Source organism: Octopus sinensis, linkage group LG9, assembly GCF_006345805.1.
Source record: "Octopus sinensis linkage group LG9, ASM634580v1, whole genome shotgun sequence".
Classification (NCBI taxonomy): domain Eukaryota; kingdom Metazoa; phylum Mollusca; class Cephalopoda; order Octopoda; family Octopodidae; genus Octopus; species Octopus sinensis.
Window position 1 is genome coordinate 88,406,070 of NC_043005.1, and position 19,253 is coordinate 88,425,322.

A 19,253-nucleotide genomic window follows, 5' to 3' on the forward strand; every position below is an offset into this window, starting at 1 on the left:
GGGAAGATAGTTTTTGTATGTGGCAGATGCTCGGGAGCAATAAACACTGAAAATGCTCAGAGACCAGCTTCCACCACATTCCAGGGAGAAAAACTAGAAGTAGTTGATAGCTTTCGCCACCTAGGTGACCAAGTCAGTAGCGGGGGCGGGTATGCTGAAAGTGTAACTGCTAGTGTAAGAATAGCCTGGGCAAAGTTCAGAGAGCTCTTACCTCTGCTAGGGACAAAAGGCCTCTCGCTCAGAATAAAAGGCAGACTATGACGCATGTGTTCAAACAGCCATGCTACATGGCAGTGAAACTTGGGCCATGACTGCTGAGGATATGCGTAAGCTCGCAATAAATGAAGCCAGTATGCTCCGATGGATGTGTAATGTCAGGGTTCATACTCGACAGAGTGTAAGTACCTTGAGAGAAAAGTTGTACCTAAGAAGCATCAGTTGTGGTGTGCAAGAGAGACGTTTGCGCTGCTATGGTCATGTAGCGAGAATAGATGAAGATAGTTGTGTGAAAAAGTGCCACACCCTGGCGATTGAGGGAACCTGTGGAAGAGGTAGACCCAGGAAAACCTAGGACGAGGTGGTGAAGAATGACCTTCGAACTTTAGGTCTCACCGAGGAAATGACCAGAGACCGAGACCTTTGGAAGTATGCTGTGCGTGGAAAGACCTGGCAGGACAAGTGAGACCATAACCCATGGCCTCTACCTGGGACGTAGCCAGCCCACTTATGCATACCTTTCCTTCTTGTGACACAAACCCTACTTGTGAAGACCTGTTGACGCAAGTGAAAATCGAAATCAAAATCTTTCAACATGAATGGAAATTCTAGCTGAGATACCAGTGCCGGTGGCATAAGAGAACCATCCGAACGTGGCCATTGCCAGCGCCGCCCCGACTGGCCTCCGTGCCGGTGGCACATAAAAAGCACCATCCGATCGTGGCCGTTTGCCAGCCTCGTCTGGCACCCGTGCAGGTGGCACATAAAAAGCACCCACTACACTCTCGGAGTGGTTGGCGTTAGGAAGGGCATCCAGCTGTAGAAACACTGCCAGATCAGACTGGGCCTGGCGCAGCCTTCTGGCTTCCCAGACCCCAGTTGAACCGTCCAACCCATTCTAGCATGGAAAACGGACGTTAAACGATGATGATGATGATGATTTAGTAAGGTTGTCAAAATTTTCTCTCGAGTTTTGTGGTTTCTTGAAGCCCCCAGAACTGTTGTTGTTCCCCTAATTTTTAGAAAGTCTCTTTTATTGATAAAGATTTTCCTTTTAATTTCAAATTATGTTTTCAGTCAGAAGCTTTGCATTTTGACATGGACTGGAAAATACCCTGCATCATTTATTTTACTCGGAAAAATATCAACCAATACCATGATATAACGGGTGAGTAACTTTTACTTGTTTCAGTCTTTGGGTTGTGGCCGTACTGGGGCATCTCCTTCAGGGTTTATTCAAACAAATTGACCTTTATCATGGGCTTCTTTCAGTTTCCATCTAGAAAATCAACTTGGAAGGCTTTGATTGGTTTGTGGCTAAAGTAGAGGACACTTGCCCAAGATGCTTTGCAGTGGGACTGAACCCAAAACCACACAGCTAGCAAGCAAAGCTTCTTGACCACACAGCTACACTTTGTGCCTCTACTTGACCTTCACTAGAAATAGACACAATTTGTGTTGTTTGTTGTTGAGTTGTTGATTTGGTGTTTAGCCCCAGATGATGTCTGATATATCATCATCATCACCATCATGCTCAGCATTTAATGTCCATGTTGTTCCATGCTGGCCTAAGTTGTATGGTTCAACAGAATCTAATGGATCCAAGGACTGCATCATACTCCAGTGTCTGCTTAGACACGGTTTCGATGGCTGGATGCCCTTCCTAATACCAACCACTTTACAGAGTGCATCGAATGCCTTTTTTTCCATGGCACCAGCACTAGTGAGGTTACCATGTCACTTACAAAACTATGAACCCTGAGAGAGGTGATTTTATGCTTGGAGATGAAGGCTTAAAGCAGTGGTTCTTGACCATTTTTACCCAATGAACCACTTTGATTCCTATTTCACTCCACTGGACCCCATTCAATGTTTAAATAAAATCCTATTCTATGTTTATAGTTGAACACTATTAGGAATTGTATAAAAATAATGATATTTTATTTATTATAGAAATATAAATGATGTTTTGCACATAAATTTTGACAAAAAAATCTTATATGGACCCCGGTTGAAAACCCCTGGATTAACATATGAGAGAAAAGATCATCGCAGAACAAGTTTTAAGATTAAAGTGTTTTAATCATTCTATGACCATCCCATTTATTATTCAGACAATCCATCTAAGGCCACATTATCCAATAAAACTTCATTTTAATGTACTGGAATGTGATTTGAGAGATTTGGCTGCTATATTTAGCAATTTGAGTGACTACAAAAGAGGCTTGTTCGTTAGTTCTATTATTTATTTTCTTGATGTTTAACCCTAATTATGTCATCAGTGAGTCGACATATGACATGTAGATGTATATAAGGAGCACTCTGTTGGTTACGACAACAATGAGGGTCCCAGCTGATCCGATCAACAGAACAGCTTGCTTGTGAAATTAACATTCAAGTGGCTGAGCACTCCACAGACACGCGTACCCTTAACATAGTTCTCGGGGAGATTCAGTGTGATACAGAGTGTGACAAGGCCAGCCTTTGAAATACAGGTACTACTCATTTTTGCCAACTGAGTAGACTGGAGCAACGTGAAATAAAATGTCTTGCTCAAGGACACAACGCGTCGCTGGGAATTGAACTCACAACCTTACAATCGTGAGTCGAATGCCTTAACCACTAAGCCATGTGCCTTCACTGGATGTATATATATTGTCATAACTAACTGTGCTTCGTGAATCCTTGTTTCTATGGCAACTGCTTAAAGTATTCTTCCTGCATTCTAGATGTTACCATCTGGGTTGAGGTTAAAAAATTTTTTTTTTCAAGCCATTAACACATACATATAACCTTGACGCCAAAGCACTTGGTTATTTTGCAGGCTTGAGTTCCAGTATTGGCATCCTTATCATCGTCTTTGTCATTGTCATCATTAGCATCATCATCATCATCATTGTTATTGTCCTCATTATCACCTTTCCATACTGGTATGGGTTGAGCAGTTCAACAGGATCTAGTGAGTTCCTTGAGGGAGATTTAGTATGGAAGCACAAAAGTGCCAACTAGTTTTATGATTTGTGATTTCTCATTTAATTTTTCCAGTGCAAAACCCCATCACATCAGAAGTTCTTTTGGACCAAAGTGGAGTTGTGAACCCTAAAATTACAGAGAAGACCTTTATTCCATTAACCCCAGACGAAATCCCCAAAAGAGGGTCTCTGGTCGCCCTGGATGCAGAGTTTGTCTCATTAGATCAGGTAAGGCCTTTACTTATTCCTGCTGCTGGTTTACATTCTGATAACTGCTGTTGTTGGTGGTGGTAGTGGTGGTGGTGATCATCGTCCTCCTCCAGGACTGGATGGGCAGACCTAACATCAAAGGGATTACTTAAACTGTGACCAGATCAAAGAAAAGAAAGAACTACCAGCAACGACCATCCTATCATAATATGTCTAGGACTGCAATGTGTCCTTCATTTCACAGAGAATGAATCTGAAAAAGATTTGGTTGCTGTTTCTAGCAGACCAGGCAGTCACGTGGTGGCTCCTGATTGTTGACTCATCAAATAATTGTCCTTGCACGTGCATGCATGTGTGTCTGTGCAGATATTCATTGTCACGGGACTTTTCTAGTAAAGTGAAGAATTAGATATCAAGTTTTGTCGCAATTATAGATGGACTGTCCACTTTTCCATGCTGGCATGTGTTGGACAGGAACTGGTGAGGCCTGGAGCACTCCAGGTTCCATACTCTTTTTTCATTTGGTATCTGCAGCTGCTTGCCCTTCCTTATGCCAACCACTCCACAGAGCGTACTGGGTGCTTTTTAAGTGGAACCTGCACCAATGCTTTTTATATGGCACCTTGGTTTTAGGGTCTCGGTTCTATTGTGGTGGGCAGGCCTTGTGCTACATATCTCGGTCCTCTTTCATCTCCTTTGTAAGGTTCAGGACCTCATCCCATGTCTTCCTGGGTCAACTTCCCTCCACTTTGAGTGATTGGCACTTTTTTATGCAACTGTCCCCATCCATCTGCATCACATGACCACTCCACTGCAGTCTCCTCTCTTGCACATTGCATCTAATTCCTCTTATGCCCAACTTCTGTCTCAATACAGTTCTATATTTAAGAGATGAGGAATTATTTACATTATTTACATTTGTCGGATATTTGTCCTCATTTTGTTTGTTGTTAACACATTTCGACTGATATACCCTCCAGCTTTCATCAGGTCTCTTGGGGGAAAATTCGAACCTGCATTCTCATTCCTAAGGTGTTTTTCGTTGTTGTTGTTGTTCAGGTCACTGCTTGGAATCGAACTCGGAATCTTGGGGTAGCCCACGTTCTTAACCATTACGCCATATGCCTGTGGGCATATGGCGTAATGGAATGAGAACACAAGTTCGAAATTTCCCCAGACACCTGATGAAGGCTGGAGGGTATGTCAGCCGAAATATTGTGTTAACAACAAACAAGATGAGGACAAATATCTGTCAAATGTAAATAATGTTCTCTCTCAATACCTGTGTAATAAATAAATAAAAATCTAAACCCCGTGTTTTAAGAGAAACTAACAGATTTCGTGTCTAATCCAGTGGCTCAACAAAACCTGGGCTGTGCCCAAAGGAGTCAAACGTAAGTCAATTAAAGAAAAAATTTTTATATTTATAGAGGGAAGATTGTTGAGGGCTGCATGAGGCCCTGGGAGCTGTGGTTGAGAATCTTTGGTATAGTCTGTTGTTTTTGATTGTAGAAAGTAATATTTTCTGTTTCCAATTTCTGACAGGAACAAGCAGAATTAAAAAGTGATGGAACACGATCCACATTGAAACCATCGCACCTTGCCCTTGCTCGATTGACCTGTGTTCGAGGGTAAGTTATACTGGTCATTCGCTCCTCTGTTTTACATCTCTTTTTTTTCATGCTAGCATGAGTTAGATGAATCTATATTAGTCATTCATTGTTTTACAGCCAGATGCCCTTCCTGTCATTAACCCTTGCTTGCTCTCCAAGTGTGAAATAAGAAGTTCCTTACTTTCTTTTAGCAAGGAATGGATTTTATGTCTTTGAAGGTACAAAATGAGTTGATGATTCGTTGACAGGAGATGACAACACTGCATGTGGGTTTCACACACACACGTGTGTGTGAATATATGTATATATATATTAGGTCATCCAGAAAGTTCTGAGCTTTTTCAAGCTAAATCTTCATTGAACACACCTGAAACGTAACACAGTTAAAACTTTGGCATTGCTTGAAGTGGTGGTGCATCTCTTCTTTGTTCTTGATTAAAAATAGATTTATCCTTCATTCCAGATTCCCCTCATTCTGAATGAATGAGGGGTACTCATAAGTGGGCTGGTTATACAGTACTGGCATAGGCCTCGGGTTATGGTCTCACTTGGCTTGCCGGGTCTTCTCATGCACAGCATATTTCCAAAGGTCTCTGTCACTAGTCATTGCTTTGGTGAGGCCCAACCCTCCCTAATGCCAACCACTTTACACAGTGGGACAGGGTGCTTTTTATGTGGCACCAGCACCACTGCTTTTATAAGTCAAACCACCATGGGAGCATTTTTCTGGCTAAATGCATCATAACCCTTCTGTGTTCTATCTAGAGTATTTGCTTCCTTGTTGGTCAGCATTACACATCAGCCATATACCAACAATTAAATCAGCATCAATCATCAACCTTCATTATATCCATGTTTCACTGCCATACACCATCATCACACATCATTATCCCTAATCAGTTGGGTTTCCTCTTATTATCTGCTCCAAGTTTCCATAACCTTACATCATTCTACATCCTGCAACATCTTCAATCACTGTTCCTCTCTCTCTCTCTATCTCTCTCTTACACATTACCACATCTCATTACATTTCCCAACACAAACTATAAATAACTGTCATTATTTTATGTATCTCTTTTTTCTTTCTATTTCTTCCCGATCCAGATATGGCCCTCTCCACGGTGAACCTTTCATTGATGACTATATCGCCATGCAGGAACAAGTTGTCGACTATCTGACGGAGTATTCCGGCATTAAACCTGATGATCTCATTGCTTCCGTTTCCACAAAACATTTAACCACGCTCAAGTCAACGTACATGAAACTCCGATACCTCGTAGACCAAGGCGTTTGCTTTGTCGGCCATGGACTTAAAAAAGACTTCAGAGTTATCAACATTTCAGTAAATAGCAAAACCTTCAGATTTACACGTATTCGATTATTACACACACACATACACATTATATGCCTATACAAACGCATATACATGCATATATGTCATTTGATAAGGAAAAAAAAACCTACTTGCAAAGAGTCCACCCATGACCATCATGTATTTTTTCAGCGCTTTTGAGTAATTCAATGTTTTCTGTTTAAAATAGTAAAGTTTGATTTGAGGGAGACTTGGCTGCTATTTTTCGTTTGCCAATCAACTAAATGAAAATCTCCCCTCATATATATATATATATTATCATCATCATCGTTTAACGTCTGCTTTCCATGCTGGCATATGTTGGACAGTTTGACTGACAGGTAGCAATGGTATCTCATTTTTCAGCTTCACTCACAACTCAAGCAGCTGCTTGGTTGCAATAAGGTTTAGAAATCCTACCACAGTTAGCTTTGTCATTTCTATCCTTTTGGCACTCAACCGTTCCCCACCCCCACCATTATATTTCTGACCTTAGGCTTACATTTAAAATAAACATTCAAGCAACTTCTTATTGTAACCATCATATCTTTTACAAAATCATCATCATCATCATTTAACGTCCGTTTTCCATGCTAGCATGGGTTGGACGGTTCGACCGGGGTCTGGGAAGCCAGAAGGCTCCAGTCTGATCTGGCAGTGTTTCTACAGCTGGATGCCCTTTCTAACGCCAACCACTCCGTGGGTGTAGTGGGTGCTTTTTACATGCCACCGACACAGGTACCAGGCGAGGCTGGCAACGGCCGCAATCAGGTGGTGCTTTTTACGTGCCACCAGAACGGAAGCCAGTCTAGGCGGCGCTGGTATCGGCCACGTTTGAATGGTGATTTTTACGTGCCACCGGCACAGGGATCACAACTACAATTTCCATTGATTTTTGATGTTGATGTACTTGACTCAATAGGTCTCCTCAAGCACATGGTCGAAACAGTGTTTCTTTACTTGCCACCTGCACAGGAGTTAGTCCAGTGGCACTGGCAACGACCGGGTGCCAGTCATCGAATTTGGTTCAATTTCGATATCACTTGCCCCAATAGGTCTTCGCAAGCAGAGTTTAGTGTCCAGTGAAAGGAGGTTGGCACGGGTGCTAGTCGTCGGATGTGGTTTGATTTTAAACTTTACATTGTTGTCACTCCACCTCTTGCTTTTATAGAACATGTAACGTTACTTTAAACTTTCTGCTAATTTCTTTGATGCCAATGTTGTGTTCTTGTTGCTGTTTCAAAAAAATCTTCATATTAAGAACTTACTGAATACAACAATTTCTAAACTACCAAAATAGCGACATTTTTTCAAGCCATTAATGTTGAAATAGTTTTCTTATCTCTCTCTCTGTTTGCTTTGTTTAATTTCTCTATTTGAATCTTATGTCTTGGGAGGGTCATTACTCCAATAAGAATGCCACACACACATGAGTTCAAGATCACTTCTTTCTTGTTAGTCAATTTGTTAAGTATCTAAGTGATCTTTTTTTTTTTTAATATGCTGCTTTTAAACAATCAATCAACTGTTAGTGAAAGTCCTTTCGTCATTACTTGCAACCTCTTTAGTGACTTCCCCTCTCTCTTCCACGTCTGCTTTGCAAACCAAATACAAAAAAAGAACCAGAGTAAGCCTTATTCTAATGTTTTACAACTATTTTTCCAGAGTGGAATATATATTTTTAGTTTTATAAATTTGGATATTTGAATATTGTTGGAGCATCTGGTTTTGCTGGTTTGGCTACCATTCTTACCATTCTGCATTCAAATGAAATATCAAAGAAGTATGATTCTAGAATGTGAGGAAAGTTCCTGTGGTCTTCATCGTGACTCGCCATTATTCATGTTATTGCCATTTAGATTTTGTCTCTGAGTCAATGTCGTTGACTTCCTTTGGGGTCTCCCTCTCTCAGGAGCTCTTCCCATCTGTCAAAGAGCAAGGCTGCTCATTGTCAAGTTGACTCGTAGGCAACATATGTAAACAAGTTGTGTAACCATATCAGTCTCATCTTTATTATTGAGTTGAATTATGTCCTCCTACCCAAGCAACATATACTTTTAATCTCTTTTCTTCCCCGAATTGAAACCGTAAGTATTAATGTCCAACCCCTTTTCTTTGCAGTTCAAATTGCTGTGAAGATTAGAGCTGGACAACCTTTAATTCTGATTTTGTGTCAGAATTGCTTTGCAATGGGAAAGTTCTGGAAGGCTCAGAGAAGAAGCTGGTTTATGTTTTTGTATTCATGAAGGGAGGCAGGAGTTGGTATTCGGTCGGGTGCACAGCTTATGAGATGCTGCATGTACTGTTTATAGGTTGACTTGTGTTTCAGTTGCGTAAAATCATTTTTATGACCCCTTGATAAGGATATGCTCCCAAAAGAAATTTCATAGATAAAGTTTGCAGAGGATGTTTACTGGACATTGCAAGGCGGCAAGCTAGCTGAAACGTTAGCATGCTGGGTGAAATGCTTAGCGGTATTTCGTCTGCCGTTACGTTGTGAGTTCAAATTCCACTGAGGTCGACTTCGCCTTTCATCCTTTAGGGGTCGATTAAATAAGTACCAGTTACGCACTGGGGTCGATATAATCGACTTAATCCGTTTGTCTGTCCTTGTTTGTCTCCTCTATGTTTAGCCCCTTGTGGGTAGCAAAGAAATAGGTATTTCGTCTGTCTTTATGTTCTGAGTTTAAATTCCACCGAGGTCGAGTTTGCCTTTCATCCTTTCGGGGTCGATAAATTAAGTACCAGTTACGCACTGGGGTCGATGTAATCGACTAATTCCTTTGTCTGTCCTTGTTTGTCCTCTATATGTTTAGCCCTTTGCGGGCAATATAGAAATAAGAACCCAGAGATCATTTGCAAAACGTTTTAAAAAAAAAAAAAACTATTTCCATTGTTTCCACATTAGTTATTGTGAATCCCTAATTCTCAGAATATGAGCTTTCAATTAATCAATCTTCACAGCAGGAATTGCCTAGTATTTACTCAAACTGTCTGATTTGAAGAAATTGTGATGTTCTGTGAATACCTTGTTATTTTACATTTTTGTGTAGGTCCCCAAGAAACAAATTGTTGATACAGTCGAACTATTACGGCAGCCAAGGCAAAGAAACATATCACTCAAGTTTTTGGTTCGCTACTTTTTAAGTTAGTGAGAAACACCTTTTTTTATTTCCTACTTGTCTAGTGTTTTTAATTACTGTAATTAATTTTCATTGTTATAATGTCTGTTAATTGATGATTTTAATTAAATAGTCAAATGCAAAGATTTCATAATCAACTTATTTCCAAGGAGTAGTTCTTGGTGAACCAAATCACTGACCCAGCTTTTATTACCAGAAGAAGCTCGTTTATATTATTTATCATCATTGTCATCTGTTTCCCATGCAGGTATGGGTTGGACAGTTTGACCGGAGCTGGCAAGCCAGAGGACTGCACCGGACATGGTTTCTATGGCTGGGTGTCCTTCCTAATGCCGGTCACTTTACAGGTGGACTGGCTGCTTTTGATGTAGCACCAGCAGGGTTGCAGTTATTTATAAATTAAACCAGCTACCCACCTTCCACACACACACCCAAGTTGTTACTATCAAAAGGGCATTAGATTTGTAGTTAAAGCATCAGACGGAATGACTATTCATCATCATCATCATCATTGTTTAGCATCCGTTTTCCATGCTATTATTATTATTATTATGGTGGTGTGCTGGTTGGCTGAATTGTTAGCATTCCAAGTAAAATGCTTGGCTGTATTTCTGGGTTCAAATCCCGATGCAGTCAACTCTGTTATTCATCATTTTGGGGTTGATAAATAATGTACCTGTCAAGGACTGGGGCCAATGGCATTGAATAATTTCCCCTCCCTTCAAAATTGCTGGCCTTGTGCCCAAATCAGATACAACTGGAATCAAGACAGTGTCAGGACCAAACTTCAATGACAGACTTCAATTTCCTGTTTGACTTGTATTGCTAATTTCTTTTGGAAAGGCATAAATACCACCAACCTCCACATCTGCAGATTTCAAACTTCATACTGTAATTACTTTTACCAAAGTAGTGTAGTTGGCACAACCAGACCAGAATATAGAAAGGGATGTGATACCCAACATTGCTACCCTGTAGCTTTTAATGTCCAAAATCAACTTTATCTTTTATTCCACCCAACCAGGGTTAATAAATTATGCACCAGTAATATCCTGAGGTTAGATCCTGTTGACTCTTAACCCTTTTGGCATTCATACCTGGATATACCCGGGTGAAATATTCTACCCATTTTATGTTAAAATTGGCCATATCTGGCCTCTCACACATACTCTACAATGTCATTCTAAAAATAAGTAATCACATCATTGAAATCTCGATGCTCTGATATGTCACCATCATCATTTTAATCCTTTCGTTACTGTATTTATTTTGAGATGTTCTGTGTTCCTTTCAATTAATTTTAAATATAACAAAGAATTTAGTAAATTAACTTAGTTATCATTAAGCTTAGTGTTAGGAACATAAACTGTGACTAAGGTTTGGTGGAAGATTTTAATTCAAAACTTATGTAAACAAGACATTTATACTACAGATCCAGAGCTGGTTTCAGCTGGGTTGGTAATGAAAGGGTTAAGAATTGTTTGTCTTTTATATATTTTAAGCCTTTTGTGACCATATTTCTGTTGAGATGCTATGTGCTTCTTTCAATTAATTTTAAATATAACAAAGAATTTAGTAAAATAACTTAGTTATCATTAAGCTAGTGTTAGGAACATAAATTGTGACTAAGGTTTGGTGGAAGATTTTATTTCAAAACTTAATGAAACAAAACAAGACATTTGTACTCAGAGCCAGAGCTGGTTTCAGCCAGGTTGGTAACGAAAGGGTTAACGTCATAATCAATTAAAAATAAAGTGCTTAAATAAGCATCACATTTGACAAAGGAATCTGAATGGCAAAGGGTTAAATTAATAATGAACAGAGGCAGGAAAGGTGTTACTGTTTGTTATTGTTGATAAGTTATTTGCTGAGCTCAATCTACTTTCAGAAATGGATATCCAGTCTTTCACCCATGACTCAATAGAAGACGCACGTAGCGCCCTGCGTTTGTATCGCCTGTACGAGGAAATGGCCAAGAAAGGCGAAAACCACATCAAGAACGTCATTAAGAATCTTTATGAATACGGACGGAAAGTTCAGTGGAAGCTGCCGCCGCCGGAAGAACTTGCGGAGGCGATGCTTCCAGTATTTACATGTTGACAAACAGACAAGTTACACTCAACAACAACAGAGACATCTATTTTTCTAAAGAAAAACCAAAAATAGAAAAATTAACATTATTATAATTTTATCATATCATCAGATTCATTTTTTTTTATGCCCACATGCATTTATTTATGTGTTGTGTGTATATATATATATATATATATATGTATATATATATATGTATGTATATATATGTATATATATATATGTATGTATGTATATGTATATGTATATATGTATGTATGTATATATGTATATATATATGTATATATATATATATATATATAAATGTGTCTTTTAAATGAGATATATCTTTTAAATAATATTTTTAAAAATGTCTTCTAAATAAATTTTATTATTATTTTTTTTTATTCCATTATTGTTTTTTATATTTTGTTTCTCTTGTCACTTGAATGAACATCACAGCATCACCCACAGGGGATAGCAAAACTCCCCCTCCTCCCGAGAGCTTCAAGAATCTAAGGATGTTATGTCTGTTGATAAAAGCAGTTCAATGAAAGCCGGAATAAAAAGCATGAGGTGGAAAGTGTAGTGTTTCAGGGAGGACGGTTTATTAGATCCCTTTGGGTCTTTCAATGCTTGGGTCAGAAACTTGCTACCCGACCACATCCGTTGCAGGAAAAACCAACCCACAGTGGATAAACTCTGAAATACCATAGGTTTTTGTTAAATCTCCTCATTCTTTCTTTGTGTCTATGTATGTGTGTATGTATATACATATATATACACACGTACATTTTTTTCTCTCCTTGTTTTTTTTCTGTGCCCCTTTCTGTAGAAGAGCATAGGCTCGAAACGTAAAAGACTTTTTTCTATTCCTGAGTGTTATACTAATACATCTGTTTGTTTTGTACACCACCTGTCTTCGTCTTTTTCTTAAACTCTCCCTATATATATATGTATGTATGTATGTATATATATATTGATAGAAATGGTAAGACAACAAAAGAATGAAAGAGACCTCGATATTATGTAAATAGAGGAATTTATCTGTAAATATAATATGTGACATTTATTCGGTAGCCAAGATAAAACTCCAAGTTTCAGATGTTGGGGAGGAAACCCATGCCTCCATCTCTTCAGTTATCCGGCCATCATCATCATCATCATTTAACCTCTGTTTTCCATGCTGGCATAGGTTGGATGGTTTGACTGGGGACTGGCAAGCCTGAAGGCTGCACCAGGCTCCAATCTGATCTGGCAATGTTTCTACAGCTGGATGCCCTTCCTAATGCCAACCACTCCAAGATGTAATAATATAGTTCTTTATAGATCAGCCATGTTATAGTAGGGGAAAAAATTTTGCTATATACATTATATTATATATATATATATATATATATATATATATATATATATATGACCTGGCAGGACAAGTGAGACCATAACCCATGGCCTCAGTCCACTTATGCATACCTTTCCTTCTTGGGACACAAAATTCTACTTGTGAAGACCTGTTGAGGCAAGTGAAAATCGAAATCGATCAACATCAATGGAAATTGCAGCTGTGATACCAGTGCTGGTGGTACATAAGAGAACCATCCGAACATGGCCGTTGCCAGCGCCGCCCCATCTGGCCTCGTGCTGGTGGCTTGTAAAAAGCACCATCCAATCGTGGCCGTTGCCAGCCTCGTCTGGCACGTAAAAAGCACCCACTACACTCACGGAGTGGTTGTCGTTAGGAAGGGCATCCAGCCGTAGAAACATTGCCAGATCAGACTGGGCCTGGTGCAGGCCTCTGGCTTCCCAGACCCCAGTTGAACCGTCCAACCCATGCCAGCATGGAAAGTGGACGCTAAACGATGATGATGATGATGATACATATATATATATAGATAGATAGATATATATAGATATTTTCAGAAAAAGAAATAGGTTTCTTTGTACATGACATACAAAAGTTACTTTCCTGTTGGGCTGCAGTCATTAATTTTTCATTAATTTGAGTTGCTTTTTACTCTGGTGTCTGCTTGAACAATTTCCCTCATCCTGGGGTCCTTTTACAATAACAATATGTTATGTAGCTCTCATTGTTTTGAGGATTGTTGATGGAGATGTGTTGTGGGGTTTTCGATTTCGGGTTGTTTCTTTGTTTTGCTTTGTCTAAGATCTCAGACACTGAAGTTCTGAGTTTATTGAATTCCATTTATTGATTAAGGATGGCCAGTAATTCCTGTCAAGAAGTGAATCCTTGAGTTCATAGTCTTATGTCACAGATGTTTGTACCAGATACACCCCTGTCAGTATTGAACCCTTGGCTGCTGCCTCTGTACAGCTTTAGCTATAAAACAACTGAATCCTGCCCAGCCCTAGATTATCAGATCAGTAATCATCAGTTAATGTCCGTTGTCCATGCTAGCATGGGTTGGACGGTTTGACTGGTCTGACACTACTGGAAGGCTGTGCCAGGCTCCAGTCTGATGTGCCATTTGTGTGACACCAGTATCTGTCATAACTTTGATTTTGCTCAGCTTGAGTCTTCTGAAAGGTCTTGGTCATTGCCTCCATGAGACCCAACAGTTGAAAGGAACTCAGCCACTATGCCCCCATGAGGCCCAATATTCAAATGTTGATTTCTTTTTTTTTTTTACGTGCCACCAGCACAGGTGCACTTGGCCTGACAGGTCCTCTTAAGCAGAGCACATCACCAAAGGTCTCTGTCAGTAGTCATTGCCTAAGGAAAATAGATTTAAATATCTCATTTTTTACCTACAAATTGTAACTGCTTTGGTGGCCTGGTAGTTAAAGGTGCTTGTTGGTAAGTAGGTATTTAACATTTGGTTGAGGTTTCTAGTTCAGCCAGAGTCTTCAGTAAGCATGTTTTTTATTTTACCACATATGTTTAAAAAAAAAAAAAAGAAAAACTTTTTTACCTGCTAGGACTGCCCCAGGTCAGTATTGAACCTTGTTCATGATGTCATCTTGTGCTTTTACCCACAGGACCACCACATCACCACAAAATAATGATGTGAAAAAGAGATATTTAAATCTATCATAACATCTGAGCAATCATGATGAAAGTTGGTATAAATCACTTTTTTTTTTCACCCCAAAATTGTTGATGTGGTTAAAGGTGTTTAAAACCTGAGGGTTTTTGATAGACTGGTGGAGGGTTTAACCAATGGCGGGAATTAAATAGCATCTCATCAAGGTCTTTTTTTCTTGACTATTTAAATAAAAGTGAACGCACAGGCATTCCTGTGTGCTAGGTAGCTTGCTTCCCAACCACATGGTTCCAGGTTCAGTCCCACTGTGTGGCACCTTGGGCAAGTGTTTAACCTCATGCCAGCCAAAAGTCCATGAGTGAATTTCATTGAAGGGAAACTGAAAGAAGCCTGTCAAATATGTGTCTTTGTGCCTGTCCCCCACTACTGTTTGATGATTGGTGTTAGTGTGTTTACATCACTGTGACTTTGTGGTTTGGCAAAAGAGATTAATAAAGTATCAGGTGTGATTCATTCAATTAAAAATTCTTCAAGGCAGTGCCCCAGTGTAATCACTGAAACAAGTCAAAGATAAAACATTATGAAGACCACCTCGGTTCAGGGCTTGGGGAACACTGGACCCTGTCCAGAATGTTGGAAGTGTGTGAGTGTGTTCACAAGGTCACCAAAAACAGCAGGGGAAAACTAAAATATATCACATCAGATCAATAATCAATAATTATTTTGTTTCTCCCACAATATTACTTCTGGTTTGGTGGGTTTAGAAGCAAAGATTGAAGGCATAGGTGCAGGTTTCAATCTGTATCAGAAAATACTGGGAACTTGTTAAATATTTACATTTACCACTGTTCCATTCTGATAAGACTATTAACTGATATAATTTGGATTTAAATTTTATTTTTCATTTCCATTATTAAAAAAGAAGACTTGAAGGACAAAGGAAAAAGATTTAGTAAATAGATTATATGTGGAAGGCTAGAGGGAAATGTATGTATTCTTACTTTTTTATTCTTTTACTTGTTTCAGTTATTTGACTGTGGCCATGCTGGAGCACCACCTTTAGTTGAATTAATTGACCCCCGGGACTTATTCTTTGTAAGCCTGGTACTTATTCTGTTGGTTCTTTTTTGCCGAACTGCTAGGTTACGGGGACGTAAATACATCAACATCAATTGTCAAGCGATGGTTGAAGGACAAACACGCACAAACTCTTCAATCATGGGGCAATATGCTGTGCTTGAGGGGACCCTGTTGAGTCAAGTGAAATCATTGTCATAGCTGATGCCAGTGCCACCCAAATGGCACATAAAAAGCACCATTCAAGCATGGTTGTTGCCAGTGCCACTTAACTGGCCCCCATGCTGGTGGCACGTAAAAAGCACCCACTACACTTTCGGTGTGGTTGGCATTAGAAAGGGCATCCACCCATACCAGCATGGAAAGCAGACAAACTATGATGATGATATATATATATATGACAGGCTTCTTTCAGTTTCCATCTAGTAAATCCCCTCACAAGGCTTTGGTCAGTCCAAGGCTATAATAGAAGACGTTTGCCTAAGGTGCCATGCAGTGGGACTGAACCCAGAACCATATGGTTGGGAAGCAAGCTACTTACCACACAGCCACTCTTGCACCTATGCGTAGAATACCACAAATAAATTTGAAGGATCATAAGCCCCATTTTGCAACTGAAGGGTATATTAATCTAACTGTAGGATCAAACTCAGAATATGTAAAGTAAGTAAATTGATTATAGAGAGGCACAGGAAAAGCTGTGTGGTATGATATCTGCTTCGTAACTACATGGTTCCAGGTTCAGTCCTGCTGCATGGCACCTTGGGCAAGTGTCTTCTACTATAGTCTTGTAAGTGGATTTGGCAGATGGAAACTGAAAGAAGCCCGTCGTGTATGTCGTTATCATCATCATCGTTTAACGTCCGCTTTCCATGCAAGCATGGGTTGGACGATTTGACTGAGGTCTGGCAAACCAGACTCCAATCTGATCTGGCAGAGTTTCTACAGCTGGATGCCCTTCCTAACGCCAACCACTCCGAGAGTGTGTGTGTGTATATATATATATATGCATGAGTGTGTGTATGTTGTGGCAAAAGAGATTGATATATAAGTCTTGAGGTTGATTCGTTCCACTAAAATTCTTCACAGCAGTACCCCAGCATGGCCACAACTAAAAGATATTAGGTAAAGACATACTCTAAGAATAACCAAAATGAAGCTTGTGATCCAACTCTTTTGATGGAATGATTGGTTTAAAGCAATTACAGATAAGAAACTTAATTTATCAAAATTGATGTCCAGTTATTACTCCCCGACTCTGTTTTACGAAATAAGACACCCATCTTTGCAATGAAGAACTGCGATTTATATCCTGTGAAGAGAAATCTAGACAGGATACAGATACTATTTTAACAGCTGAGAAGACCAATTAAATTTGAGAATAAATACTGGACTAGAAAGGGTAAAGTGAATACCTTTGATATCCCAACAGGGTCCAGCAACTTTGCACAGGTTATTGTTTTCGATGGTAGATCTGTATTACATTGTATAATCCAGTCCCTAACTCAGGGAACTCATTATTTAAACAGGCAACATTTTGCTTACATTTCTAGATTGACTTTACTACATTTATATATATATATATAATAGAACTTTACACAGTTTTTCCCTTCATTTTTCCTTCCTATTCCTTTCTGTTGAAGAGCATAGGCTCAAAACATAAAAGACTTTCCGATTTTTCCCAAGCACTAAACTAAAACTCTTGCTTGTTGTTCCTACACCTGTCTTCACCTTTTTCTATTAATTTGAACTATATACATCTACATATCTACTTAGGTAATGGTTTCTACAGCTGGGTACCCTCCCTAACACTAACTACCTTAAAAATTGCAGTGGGAGTTTCTTCTTGATGAGTTCACCCAGTTCCCACAAAACAAGGCCCACTTAATTGAGTGGAGTATAGTATTGAAGGATAAGTAATTATGGTTGAGGGACAGGAGTGAGTGTCTTGCAGAAGGGGTGAATACATGGTTTACCCATCTAGAAACACCGAGAGAGAGAGATGTAGCATCAACGCACAAAGTAAAAATGAAAGAGAATAGGTGAAAAGGTTGATGGCCGAGTGCTTTAGAGTAAGGTCAGACATGACAGATTTTTTTCTCAAGTTACTGTTAAGGAAAAAGTCGTAGTACATGGCTTTAAAAAAAAATGGTTTATTGCAGTTAAAAGAAATATGTAGTTGCAATGTATATATATATATATTATTTGTATACATTCTGAGATTAATTAAGAAATATTATCACTGTTGTTAAGAAAAAGATTTTTTTTAATCTCTGCACAAATCTGAGTTTGATGAATGCAGATGAAAGTATATAAAAAAATTATTTCTTTAAAGAAAAACATGCCACGGTTTTTTATATTGACCAAAAAAACAGAAATAATAATAATAATAATAATAGTTCAAAGTTTATGGTTTGTTTTGTTTGCTTTTTTTTAAAGAAAAATAAACTAAATCTAGAGCTGGTTTGAAGAGGTACCGAGGTTAAAATTTGTCATTTGATAACAAAAACAGAGAGTATTAACAAAAATGTAGCAAAAAGTCTTGGAGAAAAACAACTTTCCTTTGTCAATTGATATATTGTTTTAGTGATATTCCTCAGCTGGGAAACATAAGCATCAAAACACTGATGGAACACAGCTGCTAAAAACTGAGTCTAAGATCAAACAGAAACTGAAGAAAAGTCCTTCAAAAAACAAAGAGGTCTGTGTTAGAAAAATAATAAAAATATAAATCAAACAGGAACTACCAATTATGTGAAAGGGCAAAAATATCACTCAAACCCACTCTGAAGTCCTTGAAATTTTTATATCCATCACTGTAAAAATTATAATAATAATAATAATAATAATAGTGATTGTGTTTTTAATGATAATAGTAGTAATAATAATAGTGATTAAAAAAAAAAGAAAACAGATCCTTTGTAATAAAAAAAAAATAACAGCTAAATAGAGAGGAGTTTAGTATTGTAGCTACAGTTTTCAACTATTTTACAGTTCTGACAACTGTCAGCTTTCAGTTTAAAACAGTTTTTCTTTTGTTCTTATTTGTTGTCACCAAATATGGACAGACAGGTGGAAAGAAGAATCATAGAAAATTAGTTGAATAAAAAAAAAAAAAAAAAGACAGTGATGATTGGTGAGGATTTTCCAGTCCTTGAAGAATTCAACTGAAAGACATTGATTGGCAGAAGAGGTTTGCATTTTATTCTTCACTCTCGCTATCACCAGTATCTCTTCGTGAAGAATTTTGATCTTCTCGTCCTGATGCCCGACCTTAGCAAAAAGAAGAAAATATGGAAAATAGAAAAATTACAAAGTTATAAAAGAAATGATCATCATTCATTATCATCGTTTAATGTCCGCTTTCCATGCTAGCATGGGTTGGACGGTTCGACTGGGATCTGGGAAGCGAGGAGGCTGCACCAGGCCCAGTCTGATCTGGCAGTGTTTCTACAGCTGGTTGCCCTTCCTAACACCAACCACTCCACGAGTGTAGTGGTGGCTTTTTATGTGCCAGGCGAGGCTGGCAACAGCCACGATCGGTTGGTGCTTTTTACGTGCCACCGGCACAGAGGCCAGTCGTGGCAGCACTGGCAACA

The 19,253-nt window shown here is 38.9% G+C and overlaps 3 protein-coding genes across 6 annotated transcripts in view; 2 read left to right on the top strand and 1 right to left on the bottom strand.

Moving 5' to 3' along the window:
* Positions 1 to 11,620, top strand: part of LOC115215609 (PAN2-PAN3 deadenylation complex catalytic subunit Pan2) — a 69,572-nt gene extending 57,952 nt beyond the window's left edge. For all 4 annotated transcript variants that reach the window (XM_036506069.1, XM_029784831.2, XM_029784832.2 and 1 more), the window contains 6 exons: positions 1,294 to 1,384; positions 3,262 to 3,416; positions 4,944 to 5,029; positions 6,116 to 6,353; positions 9,416 to 9,509; positions 11,394 to 11,620. In XM_036506069.1, the coding sequence (XP_036361962.1) occupies positions 1,294 to 1,384; positions 3,262 to 3,416; positions 4,944 to 5,029; positions 6,116 to 6,353; positions 9,416 to 9,509; positions 11,394 to 11,605 (876 nt within the window). In that variant the 3' untranslated portion in view covers positions 11,606 to 11,620. The remainder of the gene's footprint in view (positions 1 to 1,293; positions 1,385 to 3,261; positions 3,417 to 4,943; positions 5,030 to 6,115; positions 6,354 to 9,415; positions 9,510 to 11,393) is intronic.
* Positions 1 to 19,253, top strand: part of LOC115215459 (organic cation transporter protein-like) — a 463,156-nt gene that overhangs the window by 130,580 nt on the left and 313,323 nt on the right. The gene's annotated exons all lie outside the window — the stretch shown is intronic.
* LOC115215574 (DDB1- and CUL4-associated factor 6-like) overlaps positions 18,082 to 19,253 on the bottom strand; it is a 65,440-nt gene continuing 64,268 nt past the window's right edge. The window contains 1 exon segment of the mRNA XM_029784777.2: positions 18,082 to 18,927. Within this exon segment, the coding sequence (XP_029640637.2) occupies positions 18,857 to 18,927 (71 nt within the window). The 3' untranslated portion in view covers positions 18,082 to 18,856.